The 27,133-nt window shown below is 41.7% G+C and overlaps 1 protein-coding gene across 1 annotated transcript in view; it reads right to left on the reverse strand.

Annotated features, from left to right (window-relative positions):
• Positions 1 to 1,587: 1,587 nt before the first annotated feature.
• Positions 1,588 to 27,133, reverse strand: part of LOC137255930 (sodium- and chloride-dependent glycine transporter 2-like) — a 51,753-nt gene continuing 26,207 nt past the window's right edge. Inside the window, exons 2-14 of the mRNA XM_067793530.1 lie at positions 17,107 to 17,331; positions 16,549 to 16,680; positions 15,408 to 15,687; positions 14,726 to 14,858; positions 14,368 to 14,502; positions 9,353 to 9,456; positions 8,247 to 8,371; positions 7,631 to 7,743; positions 6,774 to 6,905; positions 6,080 to 6,179; positions 5,662 to 5,762; positions 5,210 to 5,383; positions 1,588 to 4,455 (exon numbers count right to left, since the gene is read on the reverse strand). Coding sequence (XP_067649631.1) covers positions 4,321 to 4,455; positions 5,210 to 5,383; positions 5,662 to 5,762; positions 6,080 to 6,179; positions 6,774 to 6,905; positions 7,631 to 7,743; positions 8,247 to 8,371; positions 9,353 to 9,456; positions 14,368 to 14,502; positions 14,726 to 14,858; positions 15,408 to 15,687; positions 16,549 to 16,680; positions 17,107 to 17,323 — 1,881 coding nt within the window. The 5' untranslated portion in view covers positions 17,324 to 17,331 and the 3' untranslated portion in view covers positions 1,588 to 4,320. The remainder of the gene's footprint in view (positions 4,456 to 5,209; positions 5,384 to 5,661; positions 5,763 to 6,079; positions 6,180 to 6,773; positions 6,906 to 7,630; positions 7,744 to 8,246; positions 8,372 to 9,352; positions 9,457 to 14,367; positions 14,503 to 14,725; positions 14,859 to 15,407; positions 15,688 to 16,548; positions 16,681 to 17,106; positions 17,332 to 27,133) is intronic.

Here is a 27,133-nt window from a genome sequence, read left to right on the forward strand (position 1 = left end):
CAATGTTGTAAATTTTCATGGACCATATCGGATCGGTGGCGCGTTTTCTGCTGTCTCCCTCATATTCACCTTGCTGTTACAAGTATTTAAGGCTGACATGGTCCGGTAATGATTTCTCTGTTTTACTATGACGTGTTGATGATGAATCAACAGAATTCATTTTGATGGCTTTGGCGGATCTCTTGCCCACAAGTCTGTTGACTTTTTTCTTGATGGCATCCAGCACTCTCGACAAGGGTGCAACCTATTCCGTGCCTCTGTTTTCGGGATCGATTAAATCCTGTGAGTACTGGTGTCAATAGAGGCGTTTGGTTAAAGTGTGGTTGAATCCCTCAACGATGGGATGCGACGAGTTCATCCTACGCCTCATCTCACCATGACATCATACTTGGCCAACAGCTGTGACTCCCATGAACTCCAGGATCGACTTGCAATACACCAGACCAGGTCAAGGGACTGTGTTTTTAGATCCATTCCAAAGCTTTGGCGGCTTCGTTTGAATCTTTGGTCATCAGCTGTTCGGCGTCCTGGTATTGATTGTTGACGTCAACGACAGTCAGGGTGTAATAGGTAGGTTTTGCGCCTCACCCTGTCATGTGGGAGGAACAGGAGGTCAGCCAAGCTGAGTAAACGCAGTTCAGCTTCGAGGTGTGGAATTTTATTCTCGAGACATACCCATGTGACGGGAGGTAGACTTGCCAGATGGTTTTGGGTTTTGAGCCAGGTTTGGGCTTTCTCTTTCAAAGACTCGAACAGCTTTGGCGAGGCAGACAGTTGTCGAGAACACTCAGGTTTTCTCATTATGAAGTCGCACCTCGACAAACCGTTAGGAGATCGAATTTGCCAGGCCAATTATGAGCTGTGCATTAATCTCGATCAGGTGAATTACGTAGACCAAGGTCGTCGTTCGAAATGCACCGTACACTGTTTTGTTCACCAACAATGACAAATGGACATTAGTGCCATTTCAAATCAACTGGATGATCAACATCATGCTCGGTTCTCCCTCAAGGAAAACAAGCATCACTACCTAAAGAAAATCGTAAACAAGGGGACGCTGTTCTTGGGTTAGGTCCTGACACAAAGACGCAGCATGATCATCGCACCACTAGCACGTAAAACAGCCCACAGGATATTGAAAAAAAACCCCATGAAACTAATCGCGGAGGTGCAGATGGTGTTGGAATTCGATGGGGATAGTGAAGGATTTCATGTGCCCAGGCAGGAAAATGCACTTACAAAACAATGTGTACAATGTGTACTTTAAAAATAGTATTACAAATTATTGAATCACATCAGTCAACTTTGGTCAAGCAAAGTTACCAATTACCAACAGGATTTTTTAAATTCAAATTATTGCATCAAATTGCACACCATGCTCAGTATAGAAGTCTATCATGTAAGTACTTCTCCAACACAATGACTTTTAGATGGATTGTACATAAAATGGGATGACAGACACAAGCACCAACGTTGTCATATCATCATAAGACCGGAATCGACACCCTAGCCAGCCTCGATGGTGTGCATGTTAAGAAAACAAAGTCGTCCATTCACGTCCAGATCATTTATTTTATCAGCCTCAAATACATCAGTCAGAGATTAACGGAAAGACAATAAAAATTATGTTGTAAAAGTCTATACAGGATGGAACTCCATGCCTACAGGTTATAGACAGTGTGGCGACAACATTGGAAACCATATGCGGTTTTAAATTGGGCCCTTGGGAAGGACCTGAGCTGAAACCACCATTGTCTATACTACTTGACGACTGCAAAAAACTTTCCTTATTAATATTTTGGAAAAAGGGGGGAAGATTTTGTCCTATGCTTGTGAAATTTATAGTTGAAGTTGTAATTCCACTGATGTATTTGTAGAGATTTGAGGGCAGTGGTCGTAGAATGAATGAATGAATGAATGAATGAATGAATGAATGAATGAATGAATGTCTTTATTTTCTAAAACACATGTTCGAAGATTGCTTAAATATAATATCATTCAGTTATTATTAGTGATATATGATATGTGATATTTACAGAGCACAGACAATCACGACAACCATTCTGGGTCCATTACGTTATGGCGATGGTAGGAAATCTTTATCCTAAATTTCAAATAACATAAACACTATGAATAAAATGTATGCTTGGGCGGAATGAAAGTTTTGAAAGTTACGTACCCTCCCCGGAGGACTATACGTCTACGATGAAGCCACTAAAGATCTTAGTTGCCAATTTATACCACCATTTACAAATTATATTGTTCAAAATTTATCTCATAATTATATTATATTTTTTTTCTACAAAGGGAGTATTAAATGATACTGTACACTATTAAAATGTTTTTTGCACTGAAATATTTACTATTTTGTGGTGAAAAAACACAGTACAATCAAGAAGAACATGCTTGACCATAATTCTCTCGTCACAAGGGATACAGAATGGAAGATCTTCATGTCTTGACACCTTCGCAAGATGACCTCCTCAAATCTGGACTGACAACCCAAGTAGGTGTAACCAGTGTAGGGTTTTATTTCATGTATTTCTTTTATACCAACTTGGGTGTCTCACTTCTTTTGCATAAGATCACGGATATAAGATCTAATTGCAGCTTTATAATCTGAGCATGGAATAAGAAGCTGTGTCACAGATTTGTTGAGAGCTGCCTTAGCACCAAGATCGGCCATCGAATTTTGAACGGACTATAAAGTTGGCCATAAATTCAGGCAAACGACATCGCAAAATGAAGTCATGTAATTCTCTTGAAACGCCATATTTCCAGGTTGTGTCATATTCAAGATAAAAATACGATCAAAATACACAACATGTTGTTTATTAATCAGCGTTTTTTTAACAAATGATTCCAAACGCAATAAGTGATCGACAGTACTTCTGTTTTTGACGGAAACCACATTGTACAGCGTCTGTGGAAAACGGTAAGCTTGATTCCGTCCCATATCAGCAATGATTCCTGGTCACGATACTTATTCCAGAAAAATAATTTTGATATTCTATTGGGTAGTTTCAAACTGTTCTCTGACATCTGTTCAGAGCGATATTCTGGACCGCTGCTAGCTCAGATCGTGCGAGGGGAAATAATCCGTGTGAACGAAGGGCTAGTAAAATGGATGTCCTCAGGAAAGGGTTTGCCCTGATTGGTTTTCTCGATGTCAGTGCTCCATGTACCTACCGTGGATTATAAGTACTGTTCAGTCGCTTGCAGCAAATCTAACCTTTGATAACTAACAATTTAACTGCTGAAAGATTGTTCAAACATCTAGTGAGTCTTATGACTCTCTTTACACCCAGAGAAGAAAGAGGCTTCACTGTGCCTCAAAACTTTTGAAATGCAAACAACAAAGCTTTGAACTGGTCTTTTGTTGTTGAACATGAAAAAAGATCAGCCGGTCTTGCGGTAATCCTATGTTTTCATTTTAGGTGGGTGTATTCCTACATCTGGATTTGTATATATGCTATAAACATGCGCTTCTTCCTCCACATTACCAATATTTTTGACATAGACATGTACAAATCGTAGCCACAAGGGGACCCCAGTTTCGGTTTACGCCACGTTTAGTAATAACCCAGCAATACCACGGCTGGGGACACCAAAATGGGTTTGACCCATAATACCCATGTGGGCAATTGATTTTAAGTCGACGACGCAACGCTAGGCTACCCCAACGCATCTCTGGTAATAGAAACATAGCAAATTGTGTATAGCTTGCATAAAAGTAGAAGCGGCTCATTGGCCAAGTCAGCTTTACTGACCGTCAAGTTTCATCTCGGTCCAAGCAAGTGAGTGTATGTTGAAAAATTAGCATTACACTGTGTTTGACCTTTACACCGATAGGATCGAGGGTTCGAGGGATGGTCATGGGGATTTATCAAGCCCAACAGGGGTCACCATTCAAGTGCACTGACAACATTCGTTGTTTTCACTGGAGACAACCAGCATTCTAAGAACACAAAGCTAATGACGGCTGTTAACTAAAATACACGTTGTTCATAATGCTGATCAGTCTGCTGTTACGCCTGTCCCAGGATCAATGACAAACAGCTCTTCGTCCAGCGAAACTAACATCACACTGACCAAGATACTTTATAGATTAATCTCCATTCATTTTTAAAATCCGAGATTAAATCTAAAATTAATCCATAAAATATCTTGGTCATCTATAACAAATTCTAAATGCCGCTAAAAGATAACATTACATTGTTAACGTAAAAATTACAATGAAGGTTGATTTTTCCAATAACAGGTGGCATATGATGCAGGTGTTGCAATGATAATGATGCAAAGCATTTGATCCTTGACATGTTACTTTCTAAACACACTTGTGATGTGTTCCCTCAAGGAATACTGTGTATGCATCAGGTTGTCTCGGTATTTTCCCCTGTACAGGGGATCAGAAGGACGCCACACGTCCTCGGGGAGAAGAGCCATTTGGATACTCTGAAATATAAACACAAAAGTCATATCGATTGTGCCAAGGAGTTCAATATTTCCCTCTTGTGTGGACATCTGTCTTTAAATTCATTCATTCATCTCATCCCAAATGTCTGAAAGGAAAGCCGAGTCGAATAGACTTTGCTTCAGTCTATCACCGGTTTGGTTATGAAAACACGTGAATATTTACAGGGGGTGTTCCTCTTTTGCCAGTCGGAATATGTTCATATAAGGAACGAGAGGATGAGGAGGCATGGTCGACACTCACACATAGCCTGGTGTGGGAGAGTGGGGGTGACTGAGGAGAATCCGACCATTTACAGTACAACATGCAACATGATAGGGATCTAATCTACTGACTGACTGTCCATGCACACAAGAAGAAATTACCAAAAAGACCCCCCCCCCCCCCCCCCCCCCAAAAAAAAAAAAAAAAAAAAAAAGACAAGCAAACAAACAAACAAACCCCCATCCGCTCCCCCCTCCACCACCCCCACTAAAACAAGGTAACAAAAAAAAAAACACAACAAAAAAACAAAAAACAAAAATAAAACAAACAAGAAAACCAACCAAACAAACAAAAAAACCCACACAAGAACAAAAGGACAGACAACGCGAAACAAATAAACACCCCACCCACCAGATTTAACCAGACTATCACCAGACATAACATAAACCTCACTTTTCTACAACAAGGATCATATAAATAGGCAATGAGATGATGGTGTCCAACAGTGCTATCATCAGACTTAACACTAACCTCTCTGAAAGTATGTGAAGCCAAATGCTTCTTTACAGCAAGGATCATATAAATTGGCAATGGGATGATAGACACAGAGGCGATGAACCAGCCGATGATGCTAGCGTAGCCGGGGAAGGTGTACTTGCCGTAGGTCGGCGGTTGGTAGCGAAGGAGTGTCAGAATGAAAGCAGTCTGAAACATTCATAGGTAGCTTCATTTTACAAGACTGTACCATCGATATTTTGAAGCTCTTTTGAAGACTTGCTCTATTAACAACATTCACTCAGTTACAAGGACTGCAGAAAACAACATTCAAACATTTTCAAGGAGTACTGCTGAGAACAGCACTTTAACTCTTACAAGGAGCACTGCTGAGAACAACATTTAAACTCTTACAAGGGGCACCGCTGAAAACACATTCAAACACTCCCAAAGGGCACTGCTGAGCTCGATTACAATCAAATACTTACAAGGAGGACTGCCGGTATGACGAAAGCCCAAAGGATCTTTACGACAATAGGAAGTGGCTTTCCGAGCATCATCTCAACATCCTTGCTCATCTGCTTTACACCTGCAATATCACTTCATTTAGTGCACACACACATAGGGTGTACTGCAAACCATTTAAACAATGATTAAATGATTTCTTCAGTTTCACGTGAAATTACAACTAGATATATAATGTGCTGATCTAAATACTATCCTAGCTGTTAGACGCGACGCCATTACTACCTTTACCTTAGGTAACAAAAACCAGAAAATGTACAAAATAAAATAAAATGTTGCAGATACATATCGTAAGGCTTCAAACTACTATTTGCAGTTTGTGTTAAGTGTATCAGAGATAGTAATGCCCAAGGTGTGAAGGTGATGTGATACACATCTCACCGTAGATATAGACCACCGTCACACATTCCAGTGTGCAGAACAGAAAGACTGATAAAGCACTAATATACCAGTCCAGGAGCTGGAAGATATATGGGCCTCCCTGTAACCGCAATGGAAAAACATCATTATCCTCCTCCTCCTCCTCCTCCTCCTCATCATCATCATCATCATCAACAACAACAACAACAGCAAGAACAGGCAACGGTAACGATGGTGATGATGGTGTCATTAAAATCCAAGTGAGTGAGTGAGTTAAAACGTAACGTCACACCGGTAATATCATATTGCAGCCATATAGTGACGAGAAATGCTGTAGATGCACAAACATACAAGTTATTAAAGAACCAATCATCGACGGACTGTAAAATAACTAGAGTATCACAAAAAGCGTTAAAAACAGCTAGAATGTATTTTGGAAAGCAGAAAACTATGTTGGACAATATTACGTAAACACTGGCTTTTGACCACTAACAAATGAAGGTACATCACCATGCTAGGGTCCATGGTGACTTACAGTGCTTCTTCTACCTCCATGGTCCCTAGCTGGATTAACATCCAAGCATCTTTTTAGTAAGAAATATTATTTCAACCAGCCAACCAACCAGTCCTTTGATGGCATGATAAAATTTTTATAAAAATTGCATACAGTTTGTTTCACATGGAACCTCAGCCAAGGACCAAACGTAAATCCTACCTGAGTGCAGAGTAAGATTCCCGCAAGAAAGAATATCACACATACACCAGCGGTTACAAGCCAGCGCCTTCGAGACAGGGCTCTCGGGTATTTGTCTATAAGGGCTGTTGTTACGACCTCCACGTTCATAAACTGAAAGCAAAGAATCTACATTGATATTCCTCCTATCTGTTGTGATGAGTGAGGGAGTACGGTTTTACGATGTACTGGCAAAATCTCGGCCGGGACTCCCGAAATGGGCTAAACACCCTTTGGGTAATGGAACACCTCTTAAGCACCATGAACGAAGGACTTAACGACTAGGCTACCCAACCGCTACCTCTGTGATGAGGAAATGGTGCAAGACAAACTATAATGACACCATTACACTGTCTGCAAATGTGTCATCTCCCTCCTATCTCGGCCAAATTATTATATCTTAATAATATAATACAATAGTAATAATAAGCTTAACGTTCGTGGCCGTCCTTTAGGATGGCTATTGTAGTCTTGTTTACTCCATTTCTTCTTTGAATGTGTGTGATGCTCTCCTCGCATGGTACATATGAAGTGGACATTTTCATCTTGGAACACTTTCCTTTTTGCAGCTATTAGTAAGACTTAATGTACGTAACTACTTGACTAGTATTTGCATGTATTCATGTCGTGGCAACAGTGCCAACACCGATCATCATCACGGTGTGCTCCTTTAAACAAATGCTTATGAAGGGCAAAGGACTATGCCTTTAACAGTGGTTTCTTATCATTTTGGAAATTAGGTCTTTCCTTGAATAAGCGTTTTACATGCAGAACCTTCCCGTCTTGTTTCATACTCACGTAATGTACTCATCTGTAAATGGCAAACTGAAGATGCCCACCTGTGAATCCAGGCCCACGGCCAAAAGCATCAGGAAGAACATGAAGGACCACAACTGAGGCACTGGAAGTTGCGCTAGAGCTTCTGGGTAAGCCACAAAACCTAGCCCTGGACCTTCATCGCAATAGAATAACGTAACTGTATTTAACATTTCATCTCTTATTGTCCGTCTGGCTATTTTTCTCGTTGAATGAGTACATAGAGAATGTTACAGCGTTTCATCAGTTTAGCACGTCTGTATATATAGTATAAGTATGGGACATCAGAAGCTGATAACGGCATTTCATTCCATGAAAACATGTCCAGTTGTACAAGAACAAAATCAAGCATAATGACAATAAACTTTTAAAATTACAAATGCAATGTCATCACTATTTTCACCATTTCCATGTTTCTCGTCACTGTTTTCTAAACCATATGACCGAACTTAAGTATTTAAATGGTTCACACATGGAGGTGGTTACAGCTTGGCATTTAAAGTTGTAGTGAAGCAGTTGAAGCGGGTGTTATTCATGGACATCAGGATGACGCACCTTTTACATCCACTAGACGTTGCTCTCACTTTAAACCTGAGTAGATGAAAACTACACCCAAAATACACAGAGCACCGTACTCACCGCTGGAGACTACATTCGAAATATGGACGCCAGTCTTCTCTGACATAACTCCAAGGATGCCAAAGGTCACCATCCCGGCAAATATGCTTGTAGCTTCAGATATCGTGCTCACTATGACGGCGTCCCTATCAGAAACAGACACAACCGATCTTGTGAGCAATAATCTGGCGGAAGCTAGTTCAAGTTTCCCAGGGATTTATTATTTGTCCTTTACTTTCGCCGCTTTATACTCGAATACACATATCTTCCTGATAAACGCAAGGGGCAAATTCAAAGTAAACTTTGACAAATGCTCACGACAAGGACCTTTACGTGATCCAATGATATGGTCACGTGACACATGCCTCAGTATCATGATTGGAATATCAATCCGCCTGTCTCTTTGTTTTAAGTATGAGTTACGAAAAAAGGTGCATCTGAAAAAACACCGAACATTACTTACCGAGAGATATGTGTCTACTAAACTGGACTGAACCCGCATTAGTTTCATCACGTAGGTTTGACATGTTACACTGAGGAGGAACATGTCCTTATCAATAAAATGGCTTGTACACTCAACCCATCACAGCCAGGGGCCACTGATGGTAGATACGCAATTCCTTGCAATAAGGAAAGACCTGTTGTCAAAACAGTCGGAATCGTAAACTTGTCTGTCAGTTTGGAAGAGAAACAAACACCTTACTCCAACAGGCAAAAAACATTATATATATAACACATGAGGGGCTTTGGAATTCACGATACATGTGTGCATTTCCTCTTAACGTAAACTAAATCGAAGGTTTGAGTATGAGAAGAAATATTAGACAAGCAATCCGGTGATTATCATGAACATCGATCAACGCAGGTCAACGAGTCGTAGTCACCTGTTACGACAAGCATGAATTGCTGAGGACCAATTCTGATCAGGATCCGGATCTTAATTCTGTCTTACAATCTCTCAAGATGTGAATCGGCGTGTAATGATGAAATAAAAACGTGTTTAAAAAAAGGAATAAAAAACCGTCTAATCCGGATCAGCATGGGCACTGTATGCCGAACGGGTATAGAGGCAATAGACGAAGGATCAGACTGAGGAGACACCTAATGTCTCCGCGACCATTACTTACTTGTGACACGGCTCGTGGAACTTGTTATAACTGGAAGCGGTGCCAATAGTTCCCCAGCCTAGTCCCAGAGAATACATCACTTGCAGAAACGCCTCAAGCCACACCTTGTCATAATTATTATAATCATTACACCGACCTCTTGGTCATAATTAAATGCTCACTATACAGTTTTTGAGTTACTCATTTGTCGCCCCTATGCCAATCCGTGTACAAACATTTATGTTCGTGTGAATTATACGTTTAAGGAACGCTTTACTATCGGTCAAATGTGACTTGACCAAATGCATGGGGATAACAGGAAAACCTACTCCTGGCTTTGTTTTACACAACCATGCTATAAAGCTTTACACCCCTGAGGACTCAATAACACGATTCTTCATTTGGATTCTACCTCCAGACTCTACCCTTGGGATTCCTCCACAGAATTCTTCCCCTAGGTTTCTACCTCCAGACTCTACCCTTGGGATTCCTCCACAGAATTCTTCCCCTAGGTTTCTACCTCCAGACTCAACCCCTGGGATTCCTCCACAGAATTCTTCCCCTAGGTTTCTACCTCCAGACTCTACCCTTGGGATTCCTCCACAGAATTCTTCCCCTTGGATTCTACCTCCAGACTCTACCCTTGGGATTCATCCACAGAATTCTTCCCCTAGGTTTCTACCTCCAGACTCTACCCTTGGGATTCCTCCACAGAATTCTTCCCCTAGGTTTCTACCTCCAGACTCTACCCTTGGGATTCATCCACAGAATTCTTCCCCTAGGTTTCTACCTCCAGACTCTACCCTTGGGATTCCTCCACAGAATTCTTCCCCTAGGTTTCTACCTCCAGACTCTACCCTTGGGATTCATCCACAGAATTCTTCCCCTTGGATTCTACCTCCAGACTCTACCCTTGGGATTCCTCCACAGAATTCTTCCCCTTGGATTCTACCTCCAGACTCTACCCTTGGGATTCATCCACAGAATTCTTCCCCTAGGTTTCTACCTCCAGACTCTACCCTTGGGATTCATCCACAGAATTCTTCCCCTAGGTTTCTACCTCCAGAATCTACCCTTGGGATTCATCCACAGAATTCTTCCCCTAGGTTTCTACCTCCAGACTCTACCCTTGGGATTCATCCACAGAATTCTTCCCCTAGGTTTCTACCTCCAGACTCTACCCTTGGGATTCATCCACAGAATTCTTCCCCTAGGTTTCTACCTCCAGACTCTACCCTTGGGATTCATCCACAGAATTCTTCCCCTAGGTTTCAACCTCCAGACTCTACCCTTGGGATTCATCCACAGAATTCTTCCCCTTGGATTCTACCTCCAGATTCTACCCTTGGGATTCATCCACAGAATTCTTCCCCTAGGTTTCTACCTCCAGACTCTACCCTTGGGATTCATCCACAGAATTCTTCCCCTAGGTTTCTACCTCCAGACTCTACCCTTGGGATTCATCCACAGAATTCTTCCCCTAGGTTTCTACCTCCAGACTCTACCCTTGGGATTCATCCACAGAATTCTTCCCCTAGGATTCTACCTCCAGACTCTACCCTTGGGATTCATCCACAGAATTCTTCCCCTAGGTTTCTACCTCCAGACTCTACCCTTGGGATTCCTCCACAGAATTCTTCCCCTAGGTTTCTACCTCCAGACTCTACCCTTGGGATTCATCCACAGAATTCTTCCCCTTGGATTCTACCTCCAGACTCTACCCTTGGGATTCATCCACAGAATTCTTCCCCTGGGATTCTACCTCCAGATTCCAACCTTGGGATTCATCCACAGAATTCTTCCCCTAGGTTTCTACCTCCAGACTCTACCCTTGGGATTCATCCACAGAATTCTTCCCCTAGGTTTCTACCTCCAGACTCTACCCTTGGGATTCATCCACAGAATCCTTCCCCTAGGTTTCTACCTCCAGACTCTACCCTTGGGATTCATCCACAGAATTCTTCCCCTTGGATTCTACCTCCAGACTCTACCCTTGGGATTCATCCACAGAATTCTTCCCCTAGGTTTCTACCTCCAGACTCTACCCTTGGGATTCATCCACAGAATTCTTCCCCTAGGTTTCTACCTCCAGACTCTACCCTTGGGATTCATCCACAGAATTCTTCCCCTAGGTTTCTACCTCCAGACTCTACCCTTGGGATTCATCCACAGAATTCTTCCCCTAGGTTTCTACCTCCAGACTCTACCCTTGGGATTCATCCACAGAATTCTTCCCCTAGGTTTCTACCTCCAGACTCTACCCTTGGGATTCATCCACAGAATTCTTCCCCTAGGTTTCTACCTCCAGACTCTACCCTTGGGATTCATCCACAGAATTCTTCCCCTAGGTTTCCACCTCCAGACTCTACCCTTGGGATTCCTCCACAGAATTCTTCCCCTAGGTTTCTACCTCCAGACTCTACCCTTGGGATTCCTCCACAGAATCCTTCCCCTAGGTTTCTACCTCCAGACTCTACCCTTGGGATTCATCCACAGAATTCTTCCCCTTGGATTCTACCTCCAGACTCTACCCTTGGGATTCCTCCACAGAATTCTTCCCCTAGGTTTCTACCTCCAGACTCTACCCTTGGGATTCATCCACAGAATTCTTCCCCTAGGTTTCTACCTCCAGACTCTACCCTTGGGATTCATCCACAGAATTCTTCCCCTAGGTTTCTACCTCCAGACTCTACCCTTGGGATTCCTCCACAGAATTCTTCCCCTAGGTTTCTACCTCCAGACTCTACCCTTGGGATTCATCCACAGAATTCTTCCCCTTGGATTCTACCTCCAGACTCTACCCTTGGGATTCATCCACAGAATTCTTCCCCTGGGATTCTACCTCCAGATTCTACCCTTGGGATTCATCCACAGAATTCTTCCCCTAGGTTTCTACCTCCAGACTCTACCCTTGGGATTCATCCACAGAATTCTTCCCCTAGGTTTCTACCTCCAGACTCTACCCTTGGGATTCATCCACAGAATCCTTCCCCTAGGTTTCTACCTCCAGACTCTACCCTTGGGATTCATCCACAGAGTTCTTCCCCTAGGTTTCTACCTCCAGACTCTACCCTTGGGATTCATCCACAGAATTCTTCCCCTGGGATTCTACCTCCAGATTCTAACCTTGGGATTCATCCACAGAATTCTTCCCCTAGGTTTCTACCTCCAGACTCTACCCTTGGGATTCATCCACAGAGTTCTTCCCCTAGGTTTCTACCTCCAGACTCTACCCTTGGGATTCATCCACAGAATCCTTCCCCTAGGTTTCTACCTCCAGACTCTACCCTTGGGATTCATCCACAGAGTTCTTCCCCTAGGTTTCTACCTCCAGACTCTACCCTTGGGATTCATCCACAGAATTCTTCCCCTGGGATTCTACCTCCAGATTCTAACCTTGGGATTCATCCACAGAATTCTTCCCCTAGGTTTCTACCTCCAGACTCTACCCTTGGGATTCATCCACAGAGTTCTTCCCCTAGGTTTCTACCTCCAGACTCTACCCTTGGGATTCCTCCACAGAATTCTTCCCCTAGGTTTCTACCTCCAGACTCTACCCTTGGGATTCATCCACAGAATTCTTCCCCTAGGTTTCTACCTCCAGACTCTACCCTTGGGATTCATCCACAGAATTCTTCCCCTAGGTTTCTACCTCCAGACTCTACCCTTGGGATTCATCCACAGAATTCTTCCCCTAGGTTTCTACCTCCAGACTCTACCCTTGGGATTCATCCACAGAATCCTTCCCCTAGGTTTCTACCTCCAGACTCTACCCTTGGGATTCATCCACAGAATTCTTCCCCTTGGATTCTACCTCCAGACTCTACCCTTGGGATTCATCCACAGAATTCTTCCCCTGGGATTCTACCTCCAGATTCTAACCTTGGGATTCATCCACAGAATTCTTCCCCTAGGTTTCTACCTCCAGACTCTACCCTTGGGATTCCTCCACAGAATTCTTCCCCTAGGTTTCTACCTCCAGACTCTACCCTTGGGATTCCTCCACAGAATCCTTCCCCTAGGTTTCTACCTCCAGACTCTACCCTTGGGATTCATCCACAGAATTCTTCCCCTTGGATTCTACCTCCAGACTCTACCCTTGGGATTCATCCACAGAATTCTTCCCCTAGGTTTCTACCTCCAGACTCTACCCTTGGGATTCATCCACAGAATTCTTCCCCTAGGTTTCTACCTCCAGACTCTACCCTTGGGATTCATCCACAGAATTCTTCCCCTAGGTTTCTACCTCCAGACTCTACCCTTGGGATTCATCCACAGAATTCTTCCCCTAGGTTTCTACCTCCAGACTCTACCCTTGGGATTCATCCACAGAATTCTTCCCCTTGGATTCTACCTCCAGACTCTACCCTTGGGATTCATCCACAGAATTCTTCCCCTTGGATTCTACCTCCAGACTCTACCCTTGGGATTCCTCCACAGAATTCTTCCCCTAGGTTTCTACCTCCAGACTCTACCCTTGGGATTCATCCACAGAATTCTTCCCCTTGGATTCTACCTCCAGACTCTACCCTTGGGATTCATCCACAGAATTCTTCCCCTGGGATTCTACCTCCAGATTCCAACCTTGGGATTCCTCCACAGAATTCTTCCCCTAGGTTTCTACCTCCAGCCTCTACCCTTGGGATTCATCCACAGAATTCTTCCCCTAGGTTTTTTCCTCCAGACTCTACCCTTGGGATTCCTCCACAGAATCCTTCCCCTAGGTTTCTACCTCCAGACTCTACCCTTGGGATTCATCCACAGAATTCTTCCCCTTGGATTCTACCTCCAGACTCTACCCTTGGGATTCCTCCACAGAATTCTTCCCCTAGGTTTCTACCTCCAGACTCTACCCTTGGGATTCATCCACAGAATTCTTCCCCTAGGTTTCTACCACAAGGCTCTTCAACTGGGATTCAACCAAAAGGTTCTTCCACCAGGAGGGGAAAACCTTACCCCTGGGATTCTACATTAAGCCCCACCCTGCCAGAGCGACCTACACCCTGGATGCCAAGAATGCTACCCCTGTAACCCACCTTCACGTCCTGTAGTCTCCAGAAGTCCGGCGTGACGTAGTACAGCAGGCCGGATCCTGCTCCCGGTTGAATCAGTGTGCTGATGAAGATGATGATCAAGAGTATGTACGGCAATATCGCCGTCACGTACACTGCCTGAAAAACAAGCATTCGTTAACCATCTCGACGTTTAGTATATAAACTGATGCACACTGATGTATTTTCAGCGGCCATAAAATTCCCGAGTCCCGTGCTCGGATTTGAACCACGGACCTTGTGATCCGAAGTCTGAATTTGTACATGGGTTAACCTTATCAGCACGTTATCAACTAGGCATTTCCCTCTTCGGTTCATTAATATCATGACGATTCGTGTTTACCTTGCCGACTGATTTGATCCCGCGAATCATGCACAAAAATATGATGACGTATGATGCGAACAGACACGCCACGATGTGCCATTGGACAGAGCCCACCTCCTCCAAGCCTCGTGATATACTCAGAACATTGTACCTGAAACAACGATGGAAACATATGGACTATGCAAGCGAACAGGTGCAGTGGTATCACTGTTTTACTGAAACTGGTTGGCATGTTTGTTTGGTAGGTTGGTTTAACCCACCACTCAGTAATATTCCAGCAATATCGCGGAGGTTTGTACATAATCGATTCTAGGCCAGACAATCCATTCATCATTTAGGATACGACGAACTGACCACCCGATCAAGTCTTGTACAAGAAGCATGGTTTGCTGAAGACCCATTTCAACCCAGATCGTCACATTTTTGTATGTTTGGTCTTCAGCTAGATACTTCAGAGGCATTTTAAACGTGTGCTGAATTCTTTTGCATTAGAGGTTGTGAGTTCCTTACAAGCTATTAGACGTTGGCATCGGTGTACATGGTGTCGTGATAATATTTATCATTCAGAACGACACGGTATTGTTACTGAACGCTTCAACTATCACGTATTGAAATCAGAGAGGCCACTTATTTTGCATCGCTAGTATACACAGTCATTGCATTGTGGTTTAAATATTTATTTAATAAGGAATGATCTTACTGCCAAAACTCCTCGGCCGCTGTGTGGGCTAGAGTGACATTTTCCCAGCGCTTTGTGATACCAGCAGTTATATTATCATCCGGAGTTGTTCCGTTGTGGCTGCTGTAGGTGACGTTCCTTACGTCTTCCACACACAGGTCGGTGTTCCAGCTGTTGCCGCAGGTTGTCCAGGGCAGGACACTGTAGCAGGACTTGACCATGTAGTAGATGGGCCAGGCCAGGAGGATGTTATAGTACGGGATGCAGGCGACGTACATCACCAAGGCACCAACACCAACTCCTGTTTCCATGACAAATGTTTCCATGACTTTTCATTTCCATGACGTATTTGTTCATGGAGGCAATATAAACAAAATCTTCAGCCGGTATTCGTACATGGTTCAGTAAGTATTTACGCCGCTTTAAAGAAAACAAGGCGCAATAACAGGAAGGAAGACACCAAAATTGGTGTCACACATTGTACTCATGTAGGGAATCGAATCTAGTATTTTTCTGCGTGACGAGCGATCGCTTTAACCACTCGGCTTTCCCATCGCTCTGATAATTATTAGGTTAAACTTTAAAATGTGAACGAAACTGAATATTCAGACTTGCAAATTATGCATTGAAGAACACACTTTGCAGGCAATGGATTTTATTTAGTCATTGATGCTCACTCCGTTCATTTTATTTATTTATTTATTTATTTATTTATTTGTCCATCCGTTTCATTCATTCATTCATTTATTTAGCACCCGTATGTCTGCGGTATTCCTTGGCCTTGACGTTTTATGTTATGAGCAAATATTGTATCTTTAATTCTGCTATTTTAGCGATATTCTTTGCAAAGTGAAGGAAATTCGAGGAATGTACGTGGTTAAACGCAACCACGAAAATACCTAATTGTATTGCATAAATGTTCAAAATGAAGCGGTACAAACATTAATTAATTCATTCATTCAGATTCATTCAGGAGTGCCACTTTGTAGCATTATTCCAGCAATATTTCAGGAGACTTCAATCAGAACCTCGACGCGGTGTGTATGGAACGTGACATCACTGACGTGAAAGACGCTCTGCACTGCAATCAGCACTGTCTTGCACAAAATGACTGACTTCGATGATTTGGAATGAATGATCTGTGCCGGCACATCATACCAACCTTTGAACATAGGGCAGAAACTCCACACACGAGGAGTCGCCCTTCCGGAAAACTGAGACAGTGAGGCTTCCAGGAAAAACACAGGGAATCCAATGATTAGGATGCAGAGCAAGAATGGCAGCAGGAAGGCCCCTGAGGATTAAACAAACTAAACTTTGGTATCACGACACAATCGATGTGTACGAACGCAATTTGCAACATTTAAATTCAGTTTCAATCACTTTTTGTTTTGTAATGTACACATATTTTTCAAAATAAAGTATACATCGTATACAATAAGTTACATTATGATATGGACAGACTATGGACAGAGGGAGTGTATATAATTTTTTTTAAAGATTTATACTTCAGCTGTTTAACATTGTGAGAACATGGGTGTTCGGTCTGACGAACGGAAGCTCGAAACAGCCGTCTCCCACAAACGCTCACAAGCATGTTCATAATAAGTGTGTTTGTGAGTTTGTAAACCGTGCTATCAAGAACATCACACCCATACCAGACCATACAAGATCCACATACTGTACTTAATCACTGAAGAAAGAGATTATTTCATGATACCTCCTCCATTTCTATTACAGACGTACGGGAACCTCCACAAATTCCCGAATCCAACACAGTAGCCAACGAGGGAGAGGATGTATTCAATACGTGAATTCCATTTGGCTCTCAGCACTTCAGGTACTTTGTAGAGCACCTCTTCATATTTGTCCGAATCCATCTGTTCTTTGGTTACGTCTTCCATTGGAAATCCATGACTTGTCTCCTTCGATGTCATACTTGTCACTGTTCGTGAATGAAAAGGATTCTATCATAAACGCACAGTCAAGAACAATGACCATTTCAGTTAAGAGCAGCGATGACCAAACATTAACTAAACATGTTTTAATTCTGGATTGAGACCCGTGAAGGTCGCGGGGTAGAATAGGCCTTCAGCAGCCCATGTTTGCTGTGAAAGGCGACTATGCTTGTCGTTAGAGGCGACTTACAGGACCGGGTGGTCAGGTTTGATGACATAGTTTGATGACATGGCCCAGACTGGATTATTTACAGACCGCCGCTATATAGCTGGAATATTGCTGAGTGCGGCGTAAAACTAAACTCACTCACTAACTGGATCGAGCAGATTGTACGTGACTGGTACGTGTTTTAGTCACTTCTTATGCATGTTTCAGTTATTCATAAACGACTATATGGTTATGACATAGTCGGCATCCTAAAATCACCTTTGACCTGATATTTAGATTGCTTTGATTTGCTGCTTAAATGCTTTTGTCATATGTGACACTGAGTGAGTGAGTTAAGATTTTATGTCACATCGGCAATATTTGAGCCATATAGTGACGACACATGTTGTAGACACACAATAAACATAAGCAGTAAAGGAACCAGTCAACGACGGACTGTAAAGTAACTAGAGTATCACAAAAAGAGTTAAAACTAGCTAGTGTATATTTTAAAAAGGAGAAACCTTTTGACAATACCATGTAAAAATGGGCTATTGATCGCCAATAAATGAAGGTAGATCACCATACTAGTTATGAGGAGTTACAGTGCCTCTGCTACATGCAAGATCAGCCACAAATTAAAATGACAAAACTACTACAGCTAAAAAAGTGGACGATTAAGTTGGACTTCAAATGTTTTGGTACCCTCCCAGGTGGACAATATTTTTACGGGACTTCAACCTCGCTTGAGGGTCCCGCCACTAACAATCTAAGTGATTTATTCAACCTTTCAATCATAACTTATTCATTTATTTACAAACCGGTCAACAAATTCTTATAAAAAGGCAACAATTAAATGAGAACCTATATTGCTAAAAAGATCCTTCATAGTTCTTGAATGTGACATTGTGTAATCTCAAATCTATTTGGCAGTTGCAAAGCAACGCTCGTGAAGAAACCTTGGAAGAAATATAGGAACACTTGAAACAACAGTTGGAACTGAGTGACCCAACAACTAGTTATTGTGATGGATCTGGGCATAGCCAGTGCATGTCATACCACCAACCAGGTCATTTCAAGCCTTATCTAAACGGGGTAGACCTCACCAAAACAAAATGTTGAAGCAAAGGGAGTGAGTGAGTGAGCTAATATTTAATGTCACATCTGCAATATTTCAGCCATATCGTGACGGGAACATAACACTGAAATGGAATACATGAGTACTATAACAAATCTTTCGACAAAGAACAGTAAAACAAGTAGAATATCACAGAAAGGAATGTAAAACTAGTAACTATACCTAAAACCATTGATCTACACAGTACAATACAATATACAACTGGGCACTAGATTGCTAACAACTGAAGGTAGATCACCATACCAGGGACCATGGGGATTTACCGTACTTTTGCTACCTAAATGGACCCTGGCCGGATTTACACCATCCCCTCAGCCGTCAGCAATTTGTGAAATCTAGCCGTACAATAAAATGACACTTATTCTAAGATTTAAAACCTGGAAATTTAGAATTTACTTTGAATGTTTGTGGACTTACGTACCCTCTCAGGAGGACAATACTTTTACGGTACTTCAACCTCCTTCGAGGTACAGCTACAAACAAGCACAGTTACAAATTTAAACTTATAAAATATAATAAAATATTTTACAGTTCAGTTAATAAATCTAATTCTTTTAAAAATGCAATGATTAAATGAGAACTTGTGTTATTAAAAAGATCCTTCATAGTTTGGGAATTAAAATACTGATCCTTTTTGATGGAATACTCAACACAGTCAAGCAGGATATGCTTGACTATGATTCTTTCATCACAAGGGATACGAAACGGAGGATCCTCACCTTTAAGCAAATATTTATGTGTATATCTTGTGTGGCCAATACTACATCGTCGTAAAATAACCTCTTCAAATCTGGACTGACAGCCCAAGTAGGTGTTACCAATATACGGTTTTATTTCATGTAATTTATTTATACCTACTTGGGTGTCCCACTTCTTCTGCATCAGATCATGGATGTAAGTTCTAACGCTCGCTTTGTAATCAGTGTATGGAATAGGAAGTGGTGTCACAGATGTGTTGAGTGCCGCTTTAGCAGCAAGATCGGCCATTGCATTATCGGAAATGCCAACGTGGCTTGGTAACCAACAGAAGACGATGTCGTACTGGCCAGTAGCAAGACTATTATACAATTCAATAATTTCAATTAAAAGTGGATGTTTACAAGAACTATTTTTAATAGCCTGCAGGCAAAAAAGAGAGTCTGAATAGATTATGTACTGTTTACATTTAGGGAGTCTTTGTATGTATTTAAGAGGCGTTAGTATGGCGTTAGCTTCACCTGTAAAAATAGAACTATTATCTGGAAATCTAGGAGATATTGTTCTGGATCCAATGACAGTGGCAGAAGCCACTGCGCCACCATCCTTGGACCCATCTGTAAATACGGATTTATAATTGCTATATTTATGTTTCAATTGATTATAGTCTTGTTAATACTGTAATTCATTCGTTTCTGACTTTTTAAATGTAGTTAATGTTAGGTCCACATGGGGCCTAACCAACTGCCAAGCAGAAGAAAGAAGATGGGAGGGAGCTATGTTTTCCAGCTCAATGCCGGCAGCAGAAAGAAAGGGTTTAATTTTATGTCCTCGAGGCGGCACAAGGGAAGACTTTTTGTTGTATAAATCCTCATAAAGGGAATTGAACACACAGTTATATGCAGGGTTAGATTCATTAGAGTATAATTTAGTAATGTACTGTAAAGCTAACTTTATAGGGCGCTGCTCAAGAGATGGTTCATCATCCTCAACGTAGAGACTATCAACAGGTGAAGTTCTGAAGGAACCAAGACAAAGTCTTAGACCTTGGTGATTGAAAGAATCAAATAGTTTCAGGTTGCGTTTGCAGGCTCCACCATATACGATGGAGCCATAATCACGTTTTGAGCGGATGAGTGATCTATATAAGTAAAGGAGGGTAGTCTGATCCCCTCCCCACTTTGAATTGGAAACAACCTTTAATAAATCGAGTGCCTTCAAGCATTTGGCTTTTAGGAATTTAATATGGGGCAAAAAGGTCAAATGTAAATCGAAAATAAGCCCCAAGAACTTAGCCTCCTCGACAACTTTGATAGGGGTGCCACTTAGAAATAGTTCTGGGTCTTTATGAGGTTTATATTTACGGCAGAAGTGTATAAAATTGGTTTTTGATTTAGAATATTTGAAGCCATTTTCAAGACACCATTTATCTATTTTGTTCAAACACAGCTGTAGTTGCCGTTCAATAGTATGCAGAGTTTTCCCACGACAAGAAATATTAAAATCATCCACAAATAAAGATCCATCAACCGAATCGTTTAAAACTTTTGATAAACTATTTATCTTTATATTAAAATGTGTGACTGACAAAATACTGCCTTGTGGAACACCCTGATCCTGATTGTAATGATCAGACTGGGTAGAACCCACGCGAAATTGAAATTGTCTGTTATCTAAAAATATGGCTATGAATTCAGGCAAACGACCTCGCAAACCGAAATCATGTAGATCTCTTAAAATGCCATATTTCCAGGTTGTGTCATATGCCTTCTCGAGATAAAAAAGATAGCCACAACGTGTTGTTTATTAATCAGCGCGTTTTTCACAAATGATTTCAAACGCACTAAGTGATCGACTGTACTTCTGTTTTTACGGAAACCACATTGTATATGTGTTATGAGGTTATCTGTTTCCACGTACCAAACTAGTCGATTATTTATCATGCGTTCCACGGTCTTACAAACACAGCTAGATAATGAAATCGAACGATAACTGGACGGATCCGTATGATCACGTCCAGGTTTAGGTATTGGTACTACTATGGCATCACGCCATGAAGAAGGAAATGTCCCGTAAGTCCAAATATCATCAAAAATTGATAAGAGCGTCTCTAAACAGGATTCTGGTAAGTGCTTCAGGAATTCATAATGTATGTTATCAGCTCCTGTAGCAGTGTCATGAGCTTGATCAAGAGCAGTATTCAGTTCATGAATAGAAAACGTTTCATTATAATCTTCCCTATTATCAGAATTGAAGTTAATAGTTTTCTTTTCTTGTTGTTTTTGATATTGCTTAAATTTAGGTATATAATTAGAAGTGGAAGAACGTTTAGCGAGAGTTTTGCCCAGTCTATTCGCAATATCTGATTTATCAGTAAGTAATTGATCTCCATGTTTAAGATGATGGACTGTAGATTTATTGGCAAAGGATTCGGTTGGATTGCTGTAGTACCCTTATCTTTAATTTTCTTGACCATGTTCCATACCTTGGACATGGGTGTCCGAGAATATATTTTGGATACATAATTTTGCCAAGATTGGCGTTTGTTATGTTTAAAAGTACACCGTGCTTTAGCATTTAAAATTTTAAATTTATTTAAATTATGCAACATTGGATGGCGACAGAAATAATGTTCTGCTTTTTGCCTTGCCTTCCTAGCTTGTTTGCATTCATCGCTGAACCATGGTTTTCGAATATGTGGAACTGAAGAGGAATTTGGAATACACTGATCAGCTATGGAATTCAGTTTATCAGAAAAAAACATTTAATAGCATCAGGAACGTCAATAAAACGTTCGGGTTTAAGTTTTTTCAGCACACAGTGTTTCATATAAAGCCCAGTTAGCCTTTATAAAATTCCGCCTTGATGATGGAGGAACATCAGATGGAGTTACAGCTTTTAATATAGTAGGAAAATGGTCACTTCCACAGAGGTCATCGTGGACTGACCATTCGAATTCATTAAGTAGTTCTGAATTTGTGAGTGACAAGTCGAGAGCAGAATAAGTCCCTGTACCAGGGTATAAATATGTGTTGGAACCATCATTATAAATACAGATATCATTGTCAGAACAAAAGTCCTCCAACAATTTACCTTTAGTGTTTGTAGTTACACTACCCCAGAGTGGGTTGTGCCCATTTAAATCTCCCATTATAATACAGGGCTTCGGGAGTTGGTCATATAGAGCTTGAAGATCAGTTTTGGCAGACGTCGAAGACGGCGAAATATAAAGAGAGCATAGTGTAAACGCTACACGTAAAGTAATTCTCACTGCAACAGCCTGCATATTAGTATTAAGTGAAACAGGGCTTTGAATAACATTTTGTCTGACAAGAATGGATGATCCGCCGGTGGCTCTATCACCCGGAGGTGAAAAACAATGATATGCATTAAACTGACGAAGGTCAAATGTATCTGTTTGTTTTAAATATATCTCTTGGAAAGATATAGCTGAAAGTGTAAAATCTTGGACTAATAGCTGTAATTCATGTAAATTAGCCCTCAAACCTTTGCAGTTCCACTGTGCAATATTATTGGAATAAACTATCTTTTGGGGGGACTTATTGGGGACCTATCCCGCACTCTTTTGGAGGGCGACAAGCTATGTGCCCTAGAATGGACGTTTTCAGAAACGTCCATGTCTTCAAGAGACCCGTATTTATTGAATAATTGAATTTTGTTTTGTGACCCTTTAGGAGCTCTGCCACTTTGTGGTTTTGAAGCATCAGGCTTTGGCTTCGGTTTACTTTTCACCGTTTGTTGACTATCAGTTGTCGATTGAGACTTTGAGTGTGACTGAGATGATGATTTGTGATCCGAAGAAGACTTTGAGGTACTAGGAAGTGATTCCTCAGTCTGTGATGATATAGCAGGGTGCAAAAGCTGTGGAGAATTACAATTTACCAAAGTCAAGGTAGTTTGGCAGCCTGTGGTTGATGTTGTTTTAGAGCTAGACCCCGATGATGTTTTTGCTACTGTAGCATAACTTTCTGAAAGTTCAGATCTCTTTACCAGTTTTTTTGGTCTGGGAAAAAGAGATAGTTTGTGTAAATTTTATTTTATTGATCTCCATTTGCTCTTTCCAAATAGGACACTGTTTAGAAAATGAGAAATGGTCGCCTGAGCAACTGGTGCATTTTTTATAATCACTGTCACAATCTGCTGTAGTGTGTTTCTTCACACCACAGTGAGCACACACAACAGACCTTTGCTTGAGTTCAAGGTTTTGTGTGCAGAGACCGTGAACGGAATGCCCACGCAAGATTTGATGTTCAGCAAATTAGTTGCTTGCTGCTTTTTCCCCGCACTCTACCAGCAGGCCACCTGAACGTAAGCGTCTTATGTTCTTCACATCCCCATCAATACTTTGAATACTCTTGGATACAGCAAATGGGGTTCAACTTCAACGGTGTCTTGTCAGGAGTCTCAATCACAGTGAAACGCGGTCAATACTCAATCGATGCAGACGGTCTATGGTCAGTATCAACAGGGTCAATATCAAGTGGACGTTTTGTTGTTTTTTTGTTTGGTTTTCATAAGCCATGGTTAGTGTAAATGGTTCATCATCCGAGCTCCCCACCCACCACGGAGTATCACAAGGACAATGCTAAAGTAAGCGGCCTCCAGTTTACAGCACCAAGGATACTCGGATGATATACTTCAGCAGAAGTAAAACATTAATAATTCCACCAGATTAGCCCATGAGCCACCACCTTCTGGGCATACGACTCTAGGCAAAAACATGAATTGTTAAAATTTGAAATTCAGAAGATCCAAAAATCGGCCAAGACCTAATAATATACATATTACGATTCTCAAAATTTTGTGCAACACTACATACAGTAATGCTCAGGGCTTGGCGTGACCAGCCATTTGGTTGAACCGGGCCCATTCAACATCCAGTCTAGGTGAAGTCAGTGCCGAATTGGTGTGTTGAGCAATAGGAACATTGGTCCTGCTCCCTCAACCACCAGGATCCCCTCCTCCACCGACACAGGGCAAACAGGTTGGTGGACCAAATATCCCCACGGGTCCACTACGGGGGTGTCGGCGAGCTCTTGGCGTTACCTAACACCCACCACGAGGAGGTGGATTGCCACGGGTGCCTTAAAGCAAAGGGCTTTTCGAAGGTGGAAATACATAAGCCAACAGTAAGTCTAAATTCATGTACCATGACACTAATCATCACTGTATAGCCTCACTCTATAGAAAATTCCGGAACTGAAGTCGCCATTACATATTGACTGGTTTAGCAGAAACTGATATCTACGGAAACGTGTTAGGGCGTGTTAGGTGAAATTTGTTTTTAATCTCATTATTTCCTACGTGGGACGTAATATCTCCTACGCAGGAGATACTAAATCCTTCGTAAGACGTAGTATCTCCTACCTAAGACACCCCATCTCCTACGTAAGTCTCAGTACTTACTATCTCCTACGTAGAAGGTATCAAGTCCTACGTATACGTAGGAGATACTAAGTCCCGCGTAGAAGATAGTATGTCCTAGCTAGCAGATAGTGACAACAAAAAGATTTTTCACCGTGGCCCTACTACGCTTCCGTAGATACAACTTCAACCAGTATTACCCTAAAGTTGACGGATGGATGGACTGACCCATATTTTTTGTGTGGTAACAGACACGAAGAGATAGGGAAAGCTTACATCTCTTCAGGACAAGGCTTTCATCAAGAAGCAGTCATTCAGCCGTCAAGCGGCACAATTATTAAAGGCAAGCGAAGACAGTATCAGCTAAACTTTAACAACGTCCTTGATTCCTTGATTTTATCACATTTGAGCCAGAGGAACCGGACACTTGATCCACAACCAGGTGTGATTTTTAGCAGCTGCATGGCTAGAATATACAACACAGACATGCTCCAATAATTGTAGTGACGATACAAAACGAACATCAAAATGGAGAGTAAATTCTGTGTCTACGTTAACTACATTTATGACGAGCTCGGTTAAAAAATGGTGGACGGAAAATATCGGGGGCACTTGCTGTGTTCTTGGTGTCAAAATGAATAAAACGAACTAGAATTAGTGGTCTCTTGGGGTTCATTTCAACCGCACTTTACTGTTCGTCATAGATACTTGGTTGTAGACAGTTTTCGAGAAACCAGCTTTGGCCTGATGTTGCAACATGGACAAATCGACATGGCAGAAGGAGGGCTCAATTTTTTCAAAGATCTTAACTTACTTGCACCTGGTGCAACCTAAATGAAAACAGTTGCACAAGCCAAATTTCAGACGCAATATAGTGTGGGGTTTCGGTGCACATAAAACATATTTATGTTATGACCTAGTGACGCATTTGTGCTCATGAAACCATGGTAACACGGAGACCCAGATGATCCCTGTTACAAGAGCTGTCATAGACTAGATGCTTCTATAAATAGTAATGTTTCAGTGCAATATCTATTCGAATTTTAGACGGAAAATGAAACTGGCATACTTATGCGTAAAATGTTAGATTTACCAGGTGCAAGTGTGACAAACAACTAGGTTGCAGTTTGTAATACGGGGTTGCCCTAGTCCATGTAACAAAGCACTAATTCGAGACCGTGTGGGCACAAAATTGCTGCAAACACCTATCTTTTGTCTATCTTTACAATGCAGTATTGGATTTTCTACAATGCCAGAGTCATTATGAATTAAGTTTTAGTCGATGGTATTTTGCAATTACAGGGACAATTCAAGTTCTTTATACCACTATATTCTTACACTGCAGTTGAGATTGAACCGTATTCTTTACACTGCAGTTAAGAAAAAAAACACCATTCTTGACAGTACAGTTAAGAAGTCACAATTCTTTTCACTACATTTGAGAAGGAACTGTATTCTTTACACTTCAGTTGAGAAGGAACACTCCGTCAGGGGAAATATCGTATGCATAAGAATACAGTTAAGAAGGTGTCATATGCCTCACATTTCAGATGTGAACAAACGGATCCTCAAAACCCACGTTCCATTTCGTGCAAAGGTTAGAAACGCCGTGAAAAGACGTGAATGGACCACTTATAAATGCCATCAGGCGTTCGGGGAAAGGATATATACGCCCTGCCCTATCGGTAACACCCGTCATTCAAACAGTTTCCCTAAGACGTATATATTAACAGTTCTAAAGCCATGGCACGGCGGTCTGTTATAACCCAGACAATCAAGTTGTCTACTCTCTGTACTGCAGCTGATGCAACTGGCACACACAACAGCCAGAAGATGGCGTTAATGTTGCCAGGTTAGGGTTAGGATTAGGGTTAGGGTTAGGCGTCCGTTGGCTTATCGGGGGCTTCATTAATGTACATATGAGATAGACAGATGATTAACATATAATTGAGACTGGTAGATGATTAACACATAATTGAGATAGATAGATGACTAACATGTAATTGAGAACATGTAACTGATTATAACATAGATTATTAACTTGCCTTTATAGGAATACTGTACAACAGGGGAAACATCAGCCTACAAGGTATAACACTGCCCCTCACTGCCTCCGCACGGACATGGCACAACATGGGAAACATTAGTGCACAACGTATAACACTGCAACTCACTGCCTCCGCAGGGACATGGCACAACATGGGAAACATTAGTGCACAACGTATAACACTGCAACTCACTGCCTCCGCAGAAACAATGTAAAACATGTTAAACATTGGTGCACAATGTATAACAATGGCCCTCAGTGCCTCTACAGGTACATTGTACAACGGGGGAAACATTAGTGCGAAACACTAGTGCACAAGGTATAACACTGCTCCTTACTGACTCTGCAGGAACATAGTACAACAGGGGAAACATT

This window comes from Haliotis asinina, chromosome 11 (genome assembly GCF_037392515.1).
Source record: "Haliotis asinina isolate JCU_RB_2024 chromosome 11, JCU_Hal_asi_v2, whole genome shotgun sequence".
NCBI classification, from domain to species: Eukaryota; Metazoa; Mollusca; class Gastropoda; order Lepetellida; family Haliotidae; genus Haliotis; species Haliotis asinina.